The sequence below is a fragment of the Rhinolophus hipposideros genome (genome assembly GCF_964194185.1).
Source record: "Rhinolophus hipposideros genome assembly, chromosome: 26".
NCBI classification, from domain to species: domain Eukaryota; kingdom Metazoa; phylum Chordata; class Mammalia; order Chiroptera; family Rhinolophidae; genus Rhinolophus; species Rhinolophus hipposideros.
The window spans coordinates 19,570,205-19,591,841 of NC_138072.1; the positions used below are offsets into that span (position 1 = coordinate 19,570,205).

At 39.6% G+C, this 21,637-nt stretch overlaps 1 protein-coding gene across 1 annotated transcript in view; it reads right to left on the reverse strand.

Annotated features, from left to right (window-relative positions):
• Positions 1-21,637, reverse strand: part of FMN2 (formin 2) — a 331,841-nt gene that overhangs the window by 285,998 nt on the left and 24,206 nt on the right. The window contains exon 2 of the mRNA XM_081039488.1: positions 14,108-14,274. Within this exon, the coding sequence (XP_080895614.1) occupies positions 14,108-14,274 (167 nt within the window). The remainder of the gene's footprint in view (positions 1-14,107; positions 14,275-21,637) is intronic.

A 21,637-nucleotide genomic window follows, 5' to 3' on the forward strand; every position in this document is an offset into this window, starting at 1 on the left:
CCTCTCAAGCTGCTACTCCTGTGTTTTATTCACAATAAATAACATCACCCTCCACCCCATCACTCAAGCCAGAAATCGAGGCATATCCTTGTGTCTGCCCGCACCCACCCTCACCTTTCTATGATCCATCAAATCCCTAAGCCTTTTCACTTAGATCTTCCAAAGTAGAGCCTTTCAAAGTGAGCAGCATCAAAATCAGCTGGGGACTTTTTGGAAAGGCAGATTCTCTATCCGCACCTTGGACCCACAGGATCAGAAAATCTGGGGTGGATCCCAGCAAGGTGTTTTAACAAGTCCTCCAGGGGATTCTAATGTCCGCTAAAGTTTGAGAATCATTCATCTAAATATTATTAGAATTGCACTTTTTTTCATCCCCACTACCATTTACACATTTGTGGGAATATCTCCCCTCTCCTGGATTGTTGCAAAGTCTTCTTCACAATCTTCTGGCCTCCAAACCCAAAGGCCGCTCCTCAGCCCCTACTCCCCCAGCACCCAGAACGCTCTCTCTGAAATGTGAATCTGATCCCACAATACTCCTCCACTGAAAACCCTGCAGTGGCTCCTACTGCTCTCAAGACTGAATTCCAATTCCTAAACCCTACTTCCAGAAGCCCACCTAAATGGCTCGGGGTGACATCTATTGGCACGTTTCTTAAGATGCCTCCTCTGCCCCGGTCCCCTCATGCTGTGACTCTGTGCTCCAGTTATAACGACCACTAAAAACCTCAAAACTCTTCTCTCACCCCCCATTAAATACTGCGCCATGGTGTCTGGTCATCCTTTTGACAGAAAGTAAAGAAGCACATGGAAAGTATCTGTATTGTTCATGGAAACATTGAATAAATATTCTGTGACTGGTGACCACACGTGGTTAGGGACAGAAAGAAAAGTCAAACTTATACAACAGATTCACATTTTACATATCTCACCTGAGTACAGACCAGAGGTCAGCAACTAGGGCCCCGCAGGCCAAATCTAGACAACCACCTCTTTTTGTAAATAAAGTTTCATTAGGACACACAGCCATGTATATTTATTACATCTTGTCTATACAACAGCAGAGTTAAGTAGTTATGACAAAGACTGTAAAACATTTACTAAGGCCAGATAGAAGGCCTAAAATATCTTCTATCTGGCCAACTTGGACTTTGCCAACCCCTGATTTAGACAATAAAGATAATAAAAGGGAGTAAATCTTCTTTCAGGTTTCCAAAGTCCTGTAAAAATTGGGAGGGAAAAAATAACCCTCTAAGCTCTTAGACGGGTGATGTTTTCTCAGTCCAACTACCTTCACTTTTCCATCGATTCACAATTATACACTTCTCCTCGCTCCTGAGATAAGAGAAGGAAGGCCACAAGAAATGTGAGTCACATTGACATAACTAATTAACATTCAATGCATATCAGGAGAAGGAGAAGAAAAATCATGACAGAAAAGTTTGGCTGAGTTACCCATTTTAATGAAAGTCCATCATTTAAATTCAAAATGAATTCTGAGTCACCCAACACTGTTTGCCAAATGGGTGATAAAAAGTACCAGTTGGGAAAGCCAAAACATATCACGAAGAAGAAAGTAAGTCACTGCCTTAAAAATGTGACTGCCACTGATGTGTTTTTAAAAATCAATTTTTCTAAACTGCAGTTAACTTTATGGTTGGGGATTATTCTAAAAATCCACAAAAATACCAGGAGCGTTTCTTCTAAGTTCAGAAAACTTTGTCATGAGGGAATAACAATCAGAACCCTACTACTTTTACAACAATATCCTTGAATTCGGCATAATGGAGGGAAAGTCATCTGTTTTGCCTTCTAAAATAAAAGTGTGCAAAAAGCAGCACACATTAGAAATTTACTAAGCCATATATCAGACTGGAAAGAAAATAATCTCAACATATATGTGCTTAAACTCATAGGTATAAAAACTTGGATACCAATTAGTGCAGGATCCAGTCATACAACCATTCACTGAGTGGTGACCTGGGACAAATAACTATACATTGAAGGGATAAAAATAAACGTGATGGACTCCAGAGAAATAACAATTTAAAAAATACATAGGAAACACCTCTAGTTCACAATGAACTATATGACTGCAAACATGACAGACATAATTTGACCCACCATACAATCAGTCCTATGGTAAAGAAAGGTGACTGCACAGGGCGACTTTTTTAAAACCATAGAAGTATACAGTTTGCAAAGAAAGAAATCAAGTTGGATGTTCTTGACACATTCACTTATTATACCCTTTATGAAATAAATCTAGTTTATAACTAAAAATAAAATCGGGTAAAAAAAAAAATGCCCCTTGGAGAAAACTGAGTAAAAAGATTTCTTCCTGTTCATATTTATTGATTGTTCCCTTCAATAATTTCATCCACAAGAATTATCCATCCAGGAAAATCAAACTTATTCCATGGGTGAGTTCTTTGAAAGAGAAGAGCAATGCTGTGGAGAAACCCAATCTCTAGGCTCTCTGGTTCCTCTGTGTCTTAGGAGTTCTGAGTGTAACAGAGGTCCTTATTCTTTGGGAAGGTGTTACAGAAAGTGGTACTTTCATTCATTCAAGCCACATTACCTATACAGTATGCAAAACATTCACACACATGAGCACAGAGGGCTAACGCTACAAATAAGTAGGTTATGTGCTGATATTTGGTACCGTAATACTTCTCAGAACCAGGGAAAGCATGTCGTCACACAGAGTGAACATCAACAGCACCAGGTGGGCATGAGGGATTCACCTTCACAATTCGCAGTTACCTCACTTGTAACTTTCCCTACTTTCTCCATTTCCATTCCACTCCATCCAGAAAGATGTGGGGAAGGAGAGTTGGGGGGAAACATGAAAATTACAAGTAGCAAATAGATTAAGAAAGAAGAATGGCAATAAGCCCAGAAACAGAGATCCAGAGTCAATTCCAAAGCCACTTAATTCCTGAGCAAATCCATATTCGACCTCATCCTCCATCTTCTCTCTCTCTCCAAGTGTTTGCAAGATGATTAAACAGAGACAACTCTTGATCATTTAAGACAACTCAATAGATTCTCTAGTTCCTCCTCTGCTCTGTCACGAGGCTTTCCTTAGTCCTCTTCTTCATGAAATCAAGGCATATTTAGTGAATGACTAGGCCAGCTTCTGTGACAGGAACTAAAGATAATAACTAGTCAGACAAAGACAATACCACACTATTTCATTTATATTAGTAACTGAAAACAAAACAATCAAATAAAACAAAGTAGAAACAAACTCATGGAGAACAAACTGATGGTTGCCAGAAGGGAGAGGGTGGCGGATGGGTGGAAAAAGTGAACGAGAATAAGAGGCACAAACCTCCAATTATTGAAAAAAATAAGTGATGGGGATGTAATGTACAGCATAGGGAAAACAGTGAATATTATCATAATAACTTTGCATGGTGACAGATAGTTACTAGACTTATTATGGTGATAACACTGTTATAGTATAGATTGGTGAAAAGTAACTGCAGTTTAAAAGGTTACAAATAATTGCAAAAAACACAATTACTTTTGCACCAACCTAATAAAAAATACAAATGTCAAATCACTATGTGTATACACCTGAAACTAATATAATATTGTATGTGAACTACAATTTTTAAAAAGATCACTAAAAACAGTGATAGCTAATAATTACAGGGCACTTATTATATGCCAGGTATTGTGCTAAATGCTTCATTAATTAATATCATTTAATATTCAAGATAACCCCAGAGGTAGGCACTATTATTACACAGGAAAAATTTTAATCTGTGACTTTGGGTAAATGTCTTAATCTTTAAGTAAGTGAATAAAATGGAATTGTAATCCAGTCTAGAACTAGATTCTGCTTTTAACCACTCTAGGGAGACCTCATCTTGTGTTTACAAAGATCTGTGTTTCTGTGGTAAACACAGGGACACGACACTGCATGGGTCACAGGGGATCTTCACATAAAATTTAATTTGCATCGCGGCACTACAGGATAAATAGCCAATTATAATATAGGTGTTAGGTGCTTTTAGAGGGCAAAAGCAGACTTAGATGGTTAAAGAAGATGTCTGAGAGGGAATGACATCTAACTCTGAACAACATTCTACGACAAGGAATAGAACGTGTGAAAGGATTTCAATCTAAAATGGAGCAAGAGGATATGCAATGGAGAATCTCATGCATGTACCCGCAGAAGAACAGAACTTAAGAACTGAAAGACTGATTGCCCATAAATGCCTGATTTACAGAACACCAAGACTTATCTCCTGACCAGAGAACATCCGCCAAGAATCTCCCCTCATTCCTCAAGTCAATGAATGTGTTGCGTGGACTCTGGCTGGACTTTCCCTCTTTCTATTCCTTGTGTTTAAATACAGCCCACACCAAGCCCTCAACAGATTCACCTGTAGCTTGCTACAGCATGCGTTTCCAGAAATTGCAATTCCTCTGCTATTCCCAAATGAACTCAATTTCTGGTAATTCAAGCTTGCTACAGTTTACCTCTTTATTGGGGCTGATAACTGGGCAATAATAGGTGGGAGCAAAAACAGTAGTATTCACAGAGCCCCAGGGGTGAGAGGAAGGGTGGACAGCTGGGGACACTGAGGACTTCGGCATGGTGAAGGATGGAATGTGGAGGAAGAGAAAAGGTCATGAGCTGGATGAGTATGAAAGTATGGAGGACAGGAGGAAGATCATGGAGGTCCAAGGAATTTGTCCTTCATTCTGACAGATAAAGATACTATAGGTTTTGTGTAAAATGTACATCACAGGATTTTCTTAACTACTGATATTTTATACTGGGTAATTCTTTGTTGGGAACGGCAAGGGATGTCTTGCAGAACACTTGGCAGTATGCCTGGCCTCTACCTGTTAGATGCCAGCAGCACGCCTCCCCCCACTGTGACAAACAAAACTGTCTTCAGACATTGCCAAATATACCCTAGAGAGAAACATGGCCCCCAACTGAGAACCACGGGGCCATGGTAATGAGACTGAAAAGGAGGCCAGTAACAGGCAGACCTAAAAAGGTAATGAAAAAGACCAATTCCATAATCCAAGCAAGTGATGACCAAATCGAAAGGGGACTGTCCTGATTCCTCTCTTATAACATGGCCTCATAATCTAGGTCCCCTGTAATCAGAGAATATTCCAAGCCCACCTTCTGCAATGCCCTCTCCACCTTTGAAATCTGTATCATCCAGTAGTGTCCTCCTCTCTCCCTCCTCATCGCAGACACTGACTAACCTCCTCAGCACAGCACAGCGTTACATTCATCAAGGGCATTATCACATGGTCCTGTGCCAGCATCTCAATACCGACTGCCACAATCCTGGGGGACTTATGTCCCAGCCAATACCCTGAGATTCTCAATTGTAATGACAACGGACATTCCATTCAACAGAATGAACTTCAGAATCAGTAGAAGAGCTCTCTCTCTGAAATCTTTTTTTTTTAAATCATTAAACTGACTGGGGTAACGTTTGTTAATAACATTATATAATTTCCAGGTGTACAAGATTATAATTCGACATTTTTGCACTCAATTGTGTGCTCATGACCTGAAGTCTAATTTCTTTCCATTACCATATATTTGATCCCCTTTACCCGCTTTGCCCTCCCCCTTCCCACCCTCTTTCCTCTCTGGTAACCACCATTCTGCTCTCTGTATTTATGCCTTTATTTTGTTTTTCTTAGTCTGTTTGTTACTTTTTGTTTTATATTTCACGAGTGAAATCATGTTTTTTTGTCCTTTTCCATCTTTCTTATTTCACTTAGAATAGACTCTCAAGATCCATCCATGTTGTTGCAATTGGCAATATTTCACTTTTTATGGTTGAGTAGTATTCCATGGACTTTATCCATCCATCTGTCAATAAACACTTATGTTGTTTCCACATCTTGGCTATTGTAAATATTGCTGCAATGAACATAGGGCCACACATATTTTTACAAATAAGTGTTTTCATATTTTGGGGTAAATACCCCCAGATGAAGAACTGTTGGATCACATGGTAGTTCTATTCTTAACTTTTAAGGTAATACTGTCTTCCATAGTGGCTGTACTCATTTACATTCCCACCAATAGTGCACCAGGGTTTCCTTTTCTCCACATTGTCTCCAACACTTGTTATTTATTGTTTTTTGATGATAGCCATTCTAACAGGTGTGAGGTGGTATCTCATCGTGGTTTTGATTTAAATTTCCCTAATAACTAGTGATGTTGGTTGTATGTTTTCTTTGGAAAAGTGTCTATCCAAGTACTCTACCCATTTTTAAATAGGGTGTTTGTTATTATTACTGAGTTTATGAGTCCTTTATATATTTTGGATATTAACCCCTTAATGAAGGTATCATTTGCAAATATCTTCTCCATTTTGTTGGTTGCCTTTTTGTTCTGATGATGAGTTGGGGGGGGGTTGTTGTTTTTTGTGTGTGTGTTTTTTTTTACAGCAAAAACCAAAACAAAACAAATCAAAACACACAGATTTAGTTTGATGTAGTCCCATTCATTTATTTTTCCTTTTGTTTCCCTTACCTTTGGGGTCAAGTTCAAAATACCTCTGAAACCAAGTTCTATAAGTTTACTGCCTATGACTTCTTCTATATATTTTATTGTTTCAGGTCTTACATTCAAGTCTTTAATCCATTTTGAGTTAATTTTTGTGTACGGTGTAAGATAGCAATCTAGTTTCATTCAATTGCCCGTGGCTTTCCAGTTTTCTCAACACCATTTATTGAAAAGACTTTCCTTTCTCCACTGTATATTTTTGGCTTCTTTGTCAAAAATTACTAGCCCATATGTGTGTGGGTTTATTTATGGGCTCTCGATTCTGTTACATTTGTCTTTGTGTCTGTTCCTATGCCAATGTCATACTGTTTTGATTACTGTGGCTTTGTAGTATAGTTTGAGGTTGGAGAATGTGAAACCTATGGCTTTGTTCTTTTTTCCTCAGGATTTCTTTGACTATTAGGGTTTTCTTGTGTGGTACTATATAATTTTGAGGAGTTTTTGTTCCATTTTAGTGAAAAATGCTATTGGGATTTTTGATAAGTATTGCATTGAATTTGTAATTTTAGGTAATATGGACATTTTAACAGTGTAAATTCTTCCAATCTATTAACATGGAGTAACTTTCCATTTCTTTGTGTCCTCTTCAATTTCAATAATGTCTTATAGTTTTCAGTTCATAGGTCCTTCACCTCCTTTGTTAAGTTTATTTCTAGGTATGATACTCTTTTTGTTACTTGTATTCATGCTTCGCTGTTACTCAGAAACTGCTATATTATTCCTCATTTTACAGAAGAAGAAATTAAGCCATTTACATAAATTTACACAGTAAGTAGAAAATCCAGAATGTAAATCCAGGACAGTATGACTACAAAACCACTTCAACCAATGACCTCCAATAATTTATGCAAACGTCTTACTTCTTTAAAGTGGATGTAAGTCAGTTGAGAATAGAGGCTTTCTGTTCATTTTTGTGTCCCTAGTAACTAAGGATGGGCAGGAGAAAAGGAAGAATCTGAAAAAAATATATATCCTAATTACATGTCAAGAACTTGATCTAAATTAGAAAAGGAAGTCAGTAGTTGTCTTAGTCCATCCAGCTGCTAAAACAAAATGCCACAGTTTGGGTAGCTTAAAATATGTATATATATATATATATATATATATATATATATATATATATATATATATATATTTCTCACAATTCTGAAGGCTGGAAGTCCAAGATCAAGAAGCCATCTGGATCTCTGGTGAGGACCCTCTTTTTGGTTCATGGCTGGTACCTTCTCACTGTGTCTTCATGTGGTGGAAGGTCAAGGGAGGTCTGTTGAGATTTCTCTTACAGGAACACTTATACCCTTCATGAGGCTCCACCCTCATGCCCTAATCACCTCCCAAAGGCTCCACCTTCTAAAACCATGACATTAGACATAAGGATTCCAACATGTGAAATGGGGGGTGGGGGGGCAGAAACATTAAGACCATAACAGTAGTTTTAAGAAGACTTCAAGGAACTCTGTTAAGTGGTAAGAACGCGGTACAAATTCAAAGATATTAAGAATATAAAGAAAAAAAAAGAAAATACATGTTTCTTTTCCCAAAAGATAAGAGGCACTCAAAACCTTTGTTGGGCTGGTTAGAGAAAGCCTGTATAAGAAAGGGATAAACCAAAGGTAAAATAAACTAAATATGGCATGCACGTACTTTCGAATAAGTGATTGTTTTTTTAAAATAACACAATCCATTTGAACTTGACCACAGGAATATCCTTGTTTGACAGGCCTGGGGGTCAAACAAGAATATTGGGATACTGAGAAGGAAATTAAAGGAAATTAAACTCCTATCAGCAAACTACTGCATCCGCAGGGCAATCTTTACACAGGGTCCATCTGTTTTTAAACTTTTAGAATAAACTTATGGATAAAACATTAACCTTAAAAATATACTCTTAAGGATAAAGGTGTGCCTGGGAGAAGCTAGGGAGGTACATGGGTCTTAGGCTCTGTGGAGGAGAAGGTAGAGGCACTAATTAGCATAATTGTCGGAGGTGGGTGAGGAGGCAGGGGATATCATCTGAGGTTGATAGAACAAAAGCAAACAAACAAAACATCTGAAGGGTATATTATTTAAGGTTAAAATAAGAATTATTAAAGGAAGCCAGAATAACAATTTTAACTATACCGGAAGGAACGAAGAAGAGGAGGGAAGGAGTAGACCTAAGTCCACTTCTGTTATAGACAGAAGCCAATAGCACCATGATAATGGCATCAGCAAACTTAAACTAGATGTCAAAACCAGCCGAACAAGAGCAGGGAGTACCACACTACAGGCAGGGCTGAAAGTGAAAAGGCCGGGACACAAGCAGGGCTTGCTGCTCATATTCGCAGCATAGTACGCTTGAGCCAGGTGAATGGAGGACCTCAGAACTTTTTTTCAGTTCAGAAAATTAGAAAAACAAAAAAAAAGAAATGAAATGAGTAAAGCTGAGAGAAAGGATCACAGCTTCAATCTACTTTTGTTACCCTCCCTATCATGGATTTCTGCAATGACTACCTAGCTAACGAAGTAGGTGGAAAACATTGCTACAAAACGAATTTTGGTTAAGTACAATCTTGTGTTGTACTAGATTTCTATGTTAAATTAGAGCTGAGTCTGCAGGGGAAAAAATAGCTAAAATAATTTTAAAAACTAGTCAGGCGAGTAAGTATAATTTTAATACCACATTAAAATAAAAACAACTTCCTGAGAGTTAAAACTGTACACAATGCTTCAAAAATAAAAATACAGCAAAAAGACACACACACAGACACACACACAAAACATATATATGTAGATTCTCTTAGGGCTAAAAGATGTCATGGCTTTTACTGCTTCTCAGAAAAAGATTTGTGTGGGTTTGACTAAATAGCATCCAGTATTCTTCCAGCTCTGAAAAAGTAATTCAAGTACAAATGATCAACTCTATTTTTTCCCTTAAGTCTTCATTGTGACTATTTGGTGACAGTAAATAGAGTACATGTCATTAGTTTTCTCATAGTGGCTGCCATTGGTAATCATTACTGACTTATCTTTCAATAGGTTCAAGATCATGTTTCTTTGATTCCTTTTTGGACTGAATTTTCATGTCTTCCTTCTTCTCTTTAATTCTAGCCTCACTAATATACTCCTCTACCTATTCTATTTAAATACACACCAAGGAGCTCCTGCCCATCTGGTAAGAACAGAGATCACTGTATATGTAGCAAAATCAACAGATCTGCCAAATTCAAAAAGGCCCAGCATCCAAAAACATGCATCCAAAAATATGCTACAAGAAAGACCCTTCAGATCAGTTCTAAAGGATTAAGTAGGTCTAACCATATACTCCTGCCAAAATCCTTGAGCCAATTAAACTTGCTTTCATTTTTTGTGATGCAAAGTGATAACGTGATATGTGACATAGCTATGATTGAAGAAATCCTAGAAGAGCTTGTGAATGCATAATCAACAATTATGTAAGATAATTGTGATTTGCTGGAAAACAGCTGCTGATGAATATGACCCAGAAAAAGGGATTGCAGTATGAATAAGGACATTCAAAGGAAAAGGAGTCTTAAGGGGCCATGTACTGGACTTGTTCTTGCAAAACGACCTCCATTCATAACTATTATAACAGGCAATGAGCCCGGGTTTGTGGTCGGCAACAGGCTGAGCAGCAGACTGCCTCAGGGCAGTGGCTCAAAACTTCAAATTATATTATTGTCCTAAGTGAAGGTTTTGCTGTTTCTAAGGACTTGGAAACTGTGGTAAAATTTTCAGGAGACATATTTTTCCTTACACGTGAGAGTGATGACTAAGATAAGTTCCAAAAGAAAAAAAAGTCTTTCCTCAGACCACAAAAAAACACATCTACTGTTCAACAATACAATGTACCAAGTCCCAAGTGGTAGTATATCTCTGAGTTTTCTCTTGCTAGCTTTAGAATTTTGCTAGCTTAAAATTCTATTTGAAATACAAAACAGAAACGAACAAACGAACAAAAACAGCAAAAGGCAAATGTGAGGCTACTATCGGAGAATAAGAAGTAGGTTGATGGTTTCTAGCTCCCCAAATTAGTAATGGAAATGAAAAATATTACAGACAATGCTATTAGGCTCATCCTTCCTTTTCGTTTTATGAAAACATGGCTATGAAAAGGGCTGCGTGCCTTTCTGGTAGCTGAAATAACTTAGAGTATCATGGCACTAATTTTGACCAGCTAATAAAGTCAGTAACATTCCACTCAGCAAAAATCAAAAGCTAATGTTTGTCAGATAATATGATAGGTATGACTTTTCCAAACAAACAGAATTTATTCAAGAAAAGTATTTAACGAATACCAGTTCTGTCCTTCAAACATTTTCCTCCTAACACTTATCTGTTGTCTCCATCTCAGTAAATGGCACAACCATTCACAAAGCTACTTAAACACAAAAACCAGGAAGTCGCCTTTGATTTCCTTTTCCCATTGCCCCTTGTCAAACCCACCAGAAGCGCCATCAGCTCCACCTCCAGAATCCATTCCACATCTATGGCCTCTTCTGTATCTCCCTCACCACCATGTGTCCCAAGCTACCCCCACCACCTCTTGTTCAACGACTGCAATACTCCCACCTGAAATCCCTGCTTCTACTTCTGTCCCCTACACTCTATAGACCAGGAGGAGTTATCCATGTGAAATATAGAATAAATATGTTCTCCTCCTGCACAAAACTTTCCAAAAGCTCCCACTTAAAAAAAAAAAAATCCATTTCCTTCCATAGCATTCAATATTCTGTGTCCTAAATCCTTTCTGTCCTCTTGTCATGAAGCTTCAAGCTACACAGGACCTCAGGCTGTGCCTTCTTTTGGTCATGCTTGCATTCTTCTCTGGCTCTTTGTACTTGAACTTCCTGGAATGACCTTCCCTTGCATCTCACCTTGTGACTTTTGAATGAGACTCCCCTCTGCATTCACCCTACCCCAACCCTATTCACTCTATCATATTAGTTGGGTAATTTCCTTCATGGTATTACCTATGCTTTTATTTGTGTTGTTGTTGGTTTTTTTGTTTGTTTGTTTTTCCTAAGCTGTCTTTTCCCACTATGAAGAGAATACAAATTTCAGAACAAGAATCTTATTTCTCTTGCTCACTAGCAAATCTCTGGAGCCTAAAACATTGCCTGGCATGCCGAATGTATTTGGTAAACATCTGTGAATGAATTAACATTATCACTCAAAGCTCTTGGCCTTTTAAGATTTTTGAAACTTTAAGCTAAAATGTAACAGAAAATGTGAAGTCCTTTCATATTTTGTATAGCATTTCTAAAGCAAAATGTTAGGCTCTAAAAAGGTATAAAATAAATTGGGACTAAATCAAAGGAGTTGACTGAAGTAGACTAATCCATAAGCTCCATCAGTAAGATGCATAAATCAAAACTCGATTGCTCTAATTACAGGTCTAAATGGAGAGAGGAAAGGTGGAGGGGGGAGAGGATGGGGTACTCTAAAGGAAGGGTGGGAAGAGTGATTTTATTCCCACAGGGTGTTCTGTGTCTCAAAGGGCAACTGTCCTCAAGAGATCTGTTGATAAGAAATCCTCCCAGCAGCAATTTTCTGGAAATCAGCAAAAAGACTAATTATCAGAAGCACCCCCCTCTCCACAGATCAGTGTATTCCTCCCCATTACCCCCCAACACCTCAGTCTACATAACTCCCCATATTGTTACCTCTTCTGGGTTTTGAAGAAAACCTCAATTGTACATACAATAAATGCAGTTCTGATACTTGAATGGCTGTTTAAGTGTATGGAATAACATTTCTTAATAGAGTACCTTTAATTCCATAATTGTTTTGGGTTTAGTTTGGTGGGGGAAGTAGAAAGACCACACAGTCACTGAATAAAGTAAGGAGAAAACACAATCACAAAGTTGGGGGAAAGCAATTCCCCATTCCGAGGAAATTATTTTACACCATATTAAGGGATTTTATTGATTCATTGTTTGCTTTTCATTCTCCATGCCACACCATTGCCCTCCAAAATGACCCAGCTGGGAGGAGTTACTAGTCTCTAACACCCAAGGATGAAGCAGGTACGGGCAAGGAGCAGCCAGTTCAGTGATTTAAAACAAGATTAGAATTATCCCATTCTTTTCAGTTTATTCGAACTCCACATTTATTGAATAAGACTGTTTACTTCTGAGCTTTAAGGGGGAAAAGTGCAGTCAACTTGGGAATAGTTTTAATCAAAAAGCAAATATTAGAGATGGCTAGTGTTAGCCTTTGTACCATATTTATTTTCATTCCAACTTGCAAATTAATATATCTTCTAAAAGGCAGCTCTGCAACACTTTTAGCCCACCGCACTCCCAAGGTCCTGTCTCTACAATAACACACACCTCTTGCAAAGGACAAAAGAAAGGGAGGAAAATATTTAAATTACCCAATTCTTCCCATCGAAGAAAAAGATCTACCAAGCAGTGATTAGCTGCCATGTCATTAAAAAAATAAATACATAGAAAAGTCTGAAGAAGGAAGCTTCACAAATCACAGCACATCCTGGAGAATCTTCTTTCACCTGGGAAAGATCAAGAAGATCTCACAATATTATATGTGATTTATTTTCCTAATACTGAAGGTAGCTCAGAGAAGGCCACAGGATGTAATGAGTAAAGAACAGGAAGAAGAACAGTACATGCAGACATTTTACTATTCCTATTGCATCTTGACCTCAGCCAGGGTTCAAGTTCATTGTCTTTCAAAACTCATCATTTTACTCCTTGATCAACAGCACATAAATTGATGAAGTCTGTTAAGAGAAGAGGTACAGATGGAAGCAATGGAACAAATGTAACTAACCCATCGGGATGAGAACTCTGCCTCACAAACACCTTCAGCACAAGTAAGCCAACAGACCTTTCGCTTTCTTATGAGGAATTCATATACAAGAATTCTTATATTCCTGAGTTTCAGACGCATACTCGTCACAACGAACGTCAGACATATACCACATACCTGAGAAAGACTAGCAATACTCTGGCTTGAAAACAATAATCCAGCTGTGCTGATATTCATTAGGAATTATGAATATGCCTTTTGAATTACAGCCGCACAGTATTAACCATCTTGGTGAATGGGAGGTGGACGAGAAACAGATGCTGCTTCATGTCAGTATTTTGTACACAGATGAGTTCTGAATGCACTGAAATAGAATTCTGGGGCCCATGGAGACCTGGAGCCCACTGGGAACAAAACTCTTGCCCTATGGAGCTGCTTCTGAAGGAATGTCTATAACCAGCAAAGTCAGAAACACTGACTCAGAGCCACGTTAAAATCACTGACTAAAGCAGGCTAGAAAATTGTGGCCATCTGTTAAGGAAAGGAGGCAAATATATTATTTCTTCGCTTCAGGCAAATATATTTAAGAATACCCCAGTCAAAAAGGAAAGCACGGGAACCAATATACTGAGCTGTTGAAAGGCTAAGGGGAGGAAAGTTTGCATCACATGTTGGTTTTTAAATTATAGGGTGATTGACAGACACACATCACAATTGCTACTGCAACCGCAATCTGCCTCCCAGACACAAGTGAATTCTACTTACATCAAACGGAGCTGAACTTGACTGGGCATTCTGATGACACGGTTCCCTGAAGCAGTCACTAAAAGGAAGCAGAAGACCCATGGCGATGATCCGTGAGCAAAACTTCTCTGCTTCTTCTGGAGGTCCGTTCTCCTGCTGGCTGAACAGCTTCTCCAACAGAGTCCGCCCTGTGGATGAAACGCTGTGGTGAGAAGGGAGCAGGACACATCACCTGTCTCAGAGCCCTCCCAAAGGACAGAGGACGGGTAAACATAGCCAGTGAGCAACATAGTTGCCAAGGCTACCGAGACGAGGCGCGCAGAAAGCAGCCTCTCAAACCCAGAGAAAACTCCAGTCTGAGGCCTGGGATACCACAAGGGAAAAGGCAGCTCTGATTTGCTCTCCCATCCCCCCCAAATACCTCCTGCCCAAAAGAGGATAGGCCGCGGGATGGGCTGTACATATTCTCCCATTTGAAGAAGGGCCCAGACTTTTGGATTTCACTGGTAATCCTCCTTCCTCATTTGTTTACCCTGCTGATGGTTCTCTGAGGAAACAGTAACCGCCCTTTGGGCTGGTAAATGTCAGTGGCTGACATTCATTGTCAGGCATGGCGATGGGGAGGGGCAGGGAAGAGGAGATAGGAAGTCAGGCAAAAGCACCAACCCATGTATGATTAGGGAAGAGAACCGACCAGCAAACAAAGTCACCCTAAAGAGGAACGTGATAGAGAGAAACTCACAGTTTTCTCATATGCACTTCAGAAACATAACTCTAGAGTAGGTCCAAACCAGTTTTTTTATTTCCCTAAAAGAGACAAGAGAATAGAGGCACAAGGAAAAGAGGACACTGGCCGAGGATCCTAGAGGGCCCATGTCCACCTAATCCCTTGGTTCTCCATTCTGGTTGTACCTTAGAGTCACTGGAAGAGAAGAGAATGACTGGAAGTGGGACTGGGCATCAGAATCTTCTTGGTCACCAACTGGTTCTAATGTTAGCTAGAGCTCACAGGGACAGGTCAGTCCTGAACCCATTTCTGACACTACTCACTCTATAATTTATTATCCTCCAGAAATTTATTTAGCTGGTTTCTGCATTGATCAACTGTGGTAGAAGACAGAAAAATCTCTACCACACTGACCTCTGAGTTCTTTCCCTATTCCTGCCCCTTCCTCTATTGGGGTGTATGGGGGGGAGCGTCATTCTTCAAATTTACATTAAAACCCCTGATCCAGAAAATAGCCTTAATGACCCCTTTCCACACAATTTGGGCACCCTTCATAGCTCCTTTATCTTAAGTATTTGTGCAATTTATTTCATGTCTACCTCCCTTACTAAGACATAAACTCTGACAGCCAGCAAATATCCTGCAAACCTGACCACTTGCGCATAAGAAGCATCAATAAATATTTTCAAAATTTCTGAATAAATACAATGTGATTCTCTGACAAAGACTCATTCACATCATGGCCAGAAGTGGAAATGAAATACCAGTCTACATTGGGGGTCTGCAAACTTTCTGTAAAAGGTCAAATCGCAAATATTACAGGCTTTGAGGGCCTATGTAAAATCTGTTACCCATTCTTTTTTGTTTTGTTTTTAACAACTTTGAAAATATAAAAAGCACTCTTAGCTTGGGGCTGTACAAAACAAGGCCCAAGTCTATATTTACAACAACTAAGTTTCAAATGTATAATAAACATTCAATTCTGTCAAGACACTCGCAATGCAATTTTGGCGTCTCTTCCTATTTTTGTTTGTGAAATAAAACTAATTTCAAAAGCAACCTCTAATATGTGAAATGACAAAGCAGGGCAAAAGAGGCCTCTTTATTTACTCCTTTCCTTTAGGTCACTAGAGAACATTCTTTGGTCTCCCAAAATATTTTTTGAGGCAAAATAATGTTCAAACAGAACTTGTTTGTCTGCACCTAACTAGGAGACCTCATCCCTTAATTCTCAAGTGATTAATTACCATTACAGTATACCCATTTTACACATCTTACGGTATGACTGAAATAGCCATGGAAGTAATTAGTTCTTTCCTATAACTCAAATATTGTGCAAAACCAAAAATAAGAAAGATAGGGTCTTTCCGTGTGTGTGCACATGCGTGTGCAAGTAAATGTGTATCGAGCCCAAAATATTCAAAAGAGATTATGGAACAATGTGGAAGAGAGGGAAATATAACCCCCCTGGAACTTCAGTTGTATGCTGAGCAAATACCCTTGAATCTTTCATCCAGAGTTTCTCAATTGCAAGCATTACTGGCACCTTGGGCAGGGTAATTGTGTTGTGCGGGGCTAGCCTGTGCATTGTAGGATGTGTAGCTGCAGCACTGGCCCTTACTCACGAAATGTCAGCAGCACAACGACCCTGCCTCGAGTTGTAGCAGGCAAACATTTCTCCAGAAATTACCAAGTGTCCCCTGGGTGGCAAAATCACCCCCGGTTGAGAACCTCTGCTCCGGCTGAGAACCAAGCTCCTTTGAAGGGAACTTGCATTTACAGTAATCCAGCTGCCCCTTGAGTCTCCTCTTACTGTCCTCTCAGATGAAGATGTTTTAGGTCAATTCCCACAGATCTTAGGGACACAAAGTGAAAGGATAATTCCTCAATCACCACCAGCACTTTCCAATTATTTATTCTCCTTCAAAACCATCAGCTCCCTTGAAACTCCTGCCATTGCTGGTCCACCCACCATCCTTTTCCTTTCTGCCATTCACTAACCCCTTACCATTCCCTCCTCGTCACCCATTCACTAAATACTTCACCGACGGGCGCACTACCCCACTTTCCACCTCTGCACCTATCATATTTCAGGGAGATAACTCAGGGAGCTATAGCATCCCAGACTTTGAATCCTTGCCTCCAGCCAGAGCTTCCTCCACCCTACACTAGAGAGCCATTCCCATGTCCTTATCAGGAACTGTACCACCTCCAGAAGTCCAATCTCAAAGCCTTCTCCACCCCCTCCAGTGGCTTCCCATCACTCTCAGAGTAAAACCAAACACCTCACCAAGACTGGAGACCCCCTCCCCACCTTTCACCTCCTCCTGTTCTCCCTCACTCTGCTCTCACCTCTTCCTTGAACAATGAGTTCATTCTCACCTCAGAGCCCCTGCACTACAACACTCTTGCACCAGATTCCTGAATGACTCACCGCTCCATTTTATTCAGGTCTCTGCTCAACTGTCACCGCCACTGAGAGAACTTCCTGACCACCCTTAAAATAAAATAGCACACCCCATCACTCTTTTTCCCATTATTCTCCTTTATTCTTCAGAGAGCTCAGCCCTCGAATTTATGTAAGTCTGTGGTCTATCTCCTCTTCATGTAATGTGTGGGTGAAAAAGGGGTTCTACAGAAAGTAACCTCACAGGGTGATCTGATCATAAATTCCTAACTGGGCAGGTCACGGTGGGGAGTCCCACCCCACACATATGACTTCTTTAGTAAAAGATTTATCTTTGCATCAAGCCAACCCTGTCCATTATTTCTGTGCATGTAGGTGAACACACCTTTGAAATGCCCCCTTTCATACTCCTCCTTCTAAAGCATGACCACCTACCTGCAAGAGAGCACATCATAACTACCCTGTAATTCAATCCCCACCCACCTTCATGTAATCCTCCTTATGTTCCCTTCTTCATTCCAAATGCATTTTAAAAAGCTGCAAACTCATTTCTTGGAAACATTTCATCTCAGTCTCTTGAGATCTTTCTTCCAGATATATCTATCCTCTATTTGACTTAACTTTTTATAAAAATTCTCTACAGGTTCAGACATTCTTATGTTGCCATTTACTTGGGGTAGCCAGCAGGTTTTTGGAAGACGCACACCCAGGCCCATAGCACAGCCCAGACCCGTGCTCGGTGCCAGCAGGGGCCCATTGTGCCCCAGCCGCTCCCTGCTTCTCATGGGTGCACTTGGGTGACTCCTCCCTCGGAATCCCGAACCTGCCTGTTTTTGGTAGTGGTGCCTGACTTTATTTGAGCTGTTCTTATAGGCTGCTTTTAATTTCAGCTTTTTAAAATTGACTCAAAATAAAAATTTAAACGAACGTGGGTAATTGTGCCTCTGAGGCTGACAAGCCCCACAACAGTCAGCCCCCGCTTTAGTACTCGGTGAGTTTTATGAGCAATTCACGCAGACTCAACTTGCGAGTGTCTACAGAAATGTGGAGATTTAACTAAAAATGATCCTCTAAATTAATTTTTGCCTGCTCAGTTGGAAAAAGCAGGCTCTAAAACTGAACTGAATGAATGGAACATTTACCTTGATTGGAAAATAGGAACACGGATAAATTTTCTTCTCTTCAGGAAATTAAGAAACTTAGGGACTGTCTCTGAACTAAAGAAGGCTTCTGAAACTGCTCAAAGCCCACACCCCATTTTCTCCCTTTCTCTGACTGCCCCACTAGTTTCAGAGCTACCATTTCCAGACCTACCCTCCTTTTTTCCTCCTTCTCTCCTCTCCTCTACACCTCCTCCTCCACCACCCTCTATTGACTTAGGGAAAAGTAAGAATAGAAAGGGAGACCAGGATACCTTAGAAAAACAAGAAATTCTGGCAGCTCCCTTTAGAGCAGGGGTGTCAAAACTGCTGCCTGTGGGCCAACTGCAGCCCGCAATCCATTGTTAATTGGCCTGCAGCAAACTCCAAAAATATATTTAGTTTACTTAAATAAATCAGGTGAGGCAATAAGTACTTCACCTCGAGTGAGTGGCCCGGCTGTTTGTGTATTTTACCGCATATGGCCCTTGGTAAAAAACGTTGAAAAAAGTTTGGACACCCCTGCTTTAGAGAAAAGCCTAAGAATGAAGGGACCCATCAATATTCACTCTCCTTGGACTAAAGCAGAATTAAGGAAACTAAGTAAAGATTTTCCTGATCCTCTCCAAGACCCTGCTGGGTTTGCAAAGGAATCTTATTTAATTAGCATACATGATCCTGGCTATTCTGACTTGTTGGAATAGCCTATTGGTTTCAAAGAGCAAAGCAGCAGAATGGCTAGGCTGGAAAGCAGCTATAAAAGATTTTTAAAACCATGAGAAACAGGCAGAGGAGGAGAATGCAGGAAATTAGTCCCCTGGCTTCACCAAGCCATCCCTGAGATTTATTTCCTGGAAAATAGTCTGGACAAAAATCTAGCAATGTAGACAAAAACCTGATGAAACCATACTTGATTTCTTGGAACATCCTGAAAAAACTTTAAAACAATATTTAGGATTGTCTCCTGATAGTTTTAAAGATCATCAAAATGACCCAATGGTCAATTAGGCATTTCTGGAAGGATTAGATGAAGAACTTGTAACTCTGATTAAACAACATGAATTAAACTGGCCAACCACATAACTGATAAACTGGCAATTCTGTCTGATCAATTCTTTAAAACTATTCAGAAGGAAAAAAAGAATAAAGCCACTAAAATTATGAATTTACAGCTGCAGTACTGAAGCAATCAGGTCAGACCTCCACCCAAAGCCTTTTTAAAGAGGGAAAAGAAGAATCTACTTTTACTATAAAAAGCCAGGTCATCATAAGAAAGATTGCAGAAAACTGAAATGGGATTTAGAAAAGGAAAGGAGACAGGAGCAAGTATCGTGCTGCTCCAAGGATTGCGAGAGGGCATCTCTCCTTCTCCTTACCAATACTTTAGGAGAAATTGAAATTACCATAAAAGAGGAAAACACTAAGGCCCTTGTAGATACTGGGGCTACTTTATCCATTGTTAACACTACCCAATGAAGTTGCTCTCTCCCTCGGAGTAAAGTTTCTGCACAAATGGCAGGGACATCTAATCAACCAATGTCTTTTTTTAAAATCACAACCTATTCCCTTCCATTTAGGAAATGTTAGAGGACAACATATATTTTTGCTAGTCAAATCTGCCAAATCACCTGATAGGGAGAGACTTTCTTGAAACCCATGACACCCACATATCCTTTTCTCAGAAGTGTGAAATGTATTTGGAACGAAATGAATCAGATGATGAACCAATTGAGAAAATAATAATTTTAAAGGAACCTCCGCAAGAGGAAACTAATCTTGAGACTGAACATTGGTTGCAGGGTGGTCCTATGGAACTCTGGGCTCTTTCCAGTGCAGATACAAGCCAGACCCAGTCAGCCACTCCTAGCAAAATAACTATTGACAATACTTTGCCTCTACTTAATACTCACCAACATCCTTTAAGACCTGACATGCTCGCTGGAATTAAGCCCATTATATAAGTTTACTTAAAGGGGGGCTTATACTTCTAGGTATGAACCCCTGAAATGCTCCCATCCTTCAAATTCTCCAATCTAGAAAAGAAACCTGATGGAAATGGACAGAGATTTGTACAGGAGCTCAGAGCTATAAAAGTTATTCTCAGACATGATGTAGTTCCAAATCCACATACCCTATTATCAGACATTCCTGTGGATTGCCAATATTTTTCAGTGATAGAATTATGGAGTGCCTTTTTCAGCATTCCTGTAGAAAAAGACAGTCGGTATATCTTTGACTTCACTTGGAAAGTAACCTATTTATTTGAACTTAATGCCACAGTGATATGTGGAGAGTACCACCTATTTCTCTCTGATACTGAAGGCTAATTAAGGGATGTTGAATTTCCCATAGATTTCACTTTAATCTAATATGTGGATGATTTACTTTCATGCCCTAGGACATTACTAGACTCCAAAATGGACACAATTTACCTATTAAACACCTAGTTAGCTATAAAAGGACATAAGGTCTCCAGAGACAAGCTTCAATTATTTTTGTCCCAAGTAAAATACCGTGGCCATCTTGTGTCTAAAGATGGGCTACTAATTAACTCTGAAAGACTCAAAGGACTCCTATCCCTTCCTCTTCCAAGAACTAAGAAACAACTTAGGGCGTCTGTAGGGCTGACCGGATACTGTTGCAAATGGATTCCAAATTTTTCATTAATGGTTCAGATCATTATGCTTCATTAAAATCAGATCAACCTGATCCAATCCAATGGAACTGTAAGCAAACAAGATTTATAAGCTCTAAAGGAAAAATTATCCAAAGCTCCTGCATTGGGACACCCTATGAATAGGGATTCATAGACTTCTTTTCTTCCTTTTTATACATGAAAATGATGGAAATGTTTTAGGAGTTCTAACTGAGAAACATGGAGATCATCAGAGACCTATACAATATTATGGCCAGCAATTAGACCCAATAGCAAAAGAGCTCCTTCCCTGTATGAGAGCCATCTCTGCTACAGTCAGTCACGTTATGCAAACAAACAGAAGAAATAGTTATGGGCTTTCCTTTAACCACTTATGTTCTTCATTCTGTTAAATCTTTGCTCAACTCTATCCAGACTCAGCAATACTCAGTCAGCAATACTCAGTACTAACTTCCGGTGCCCAATATGACTTTAACTCATATATCAGCCTTAACCCAGCAACTTTACTACCTTCTTTACAGATGAAGACACCCCTGATAGCATGTTACCTACTGACCACCTTCTTGCTCCTAGAAATGATTTGCAGGAAACTGCTATTAATAATGAGAATGTAATCTGGTTT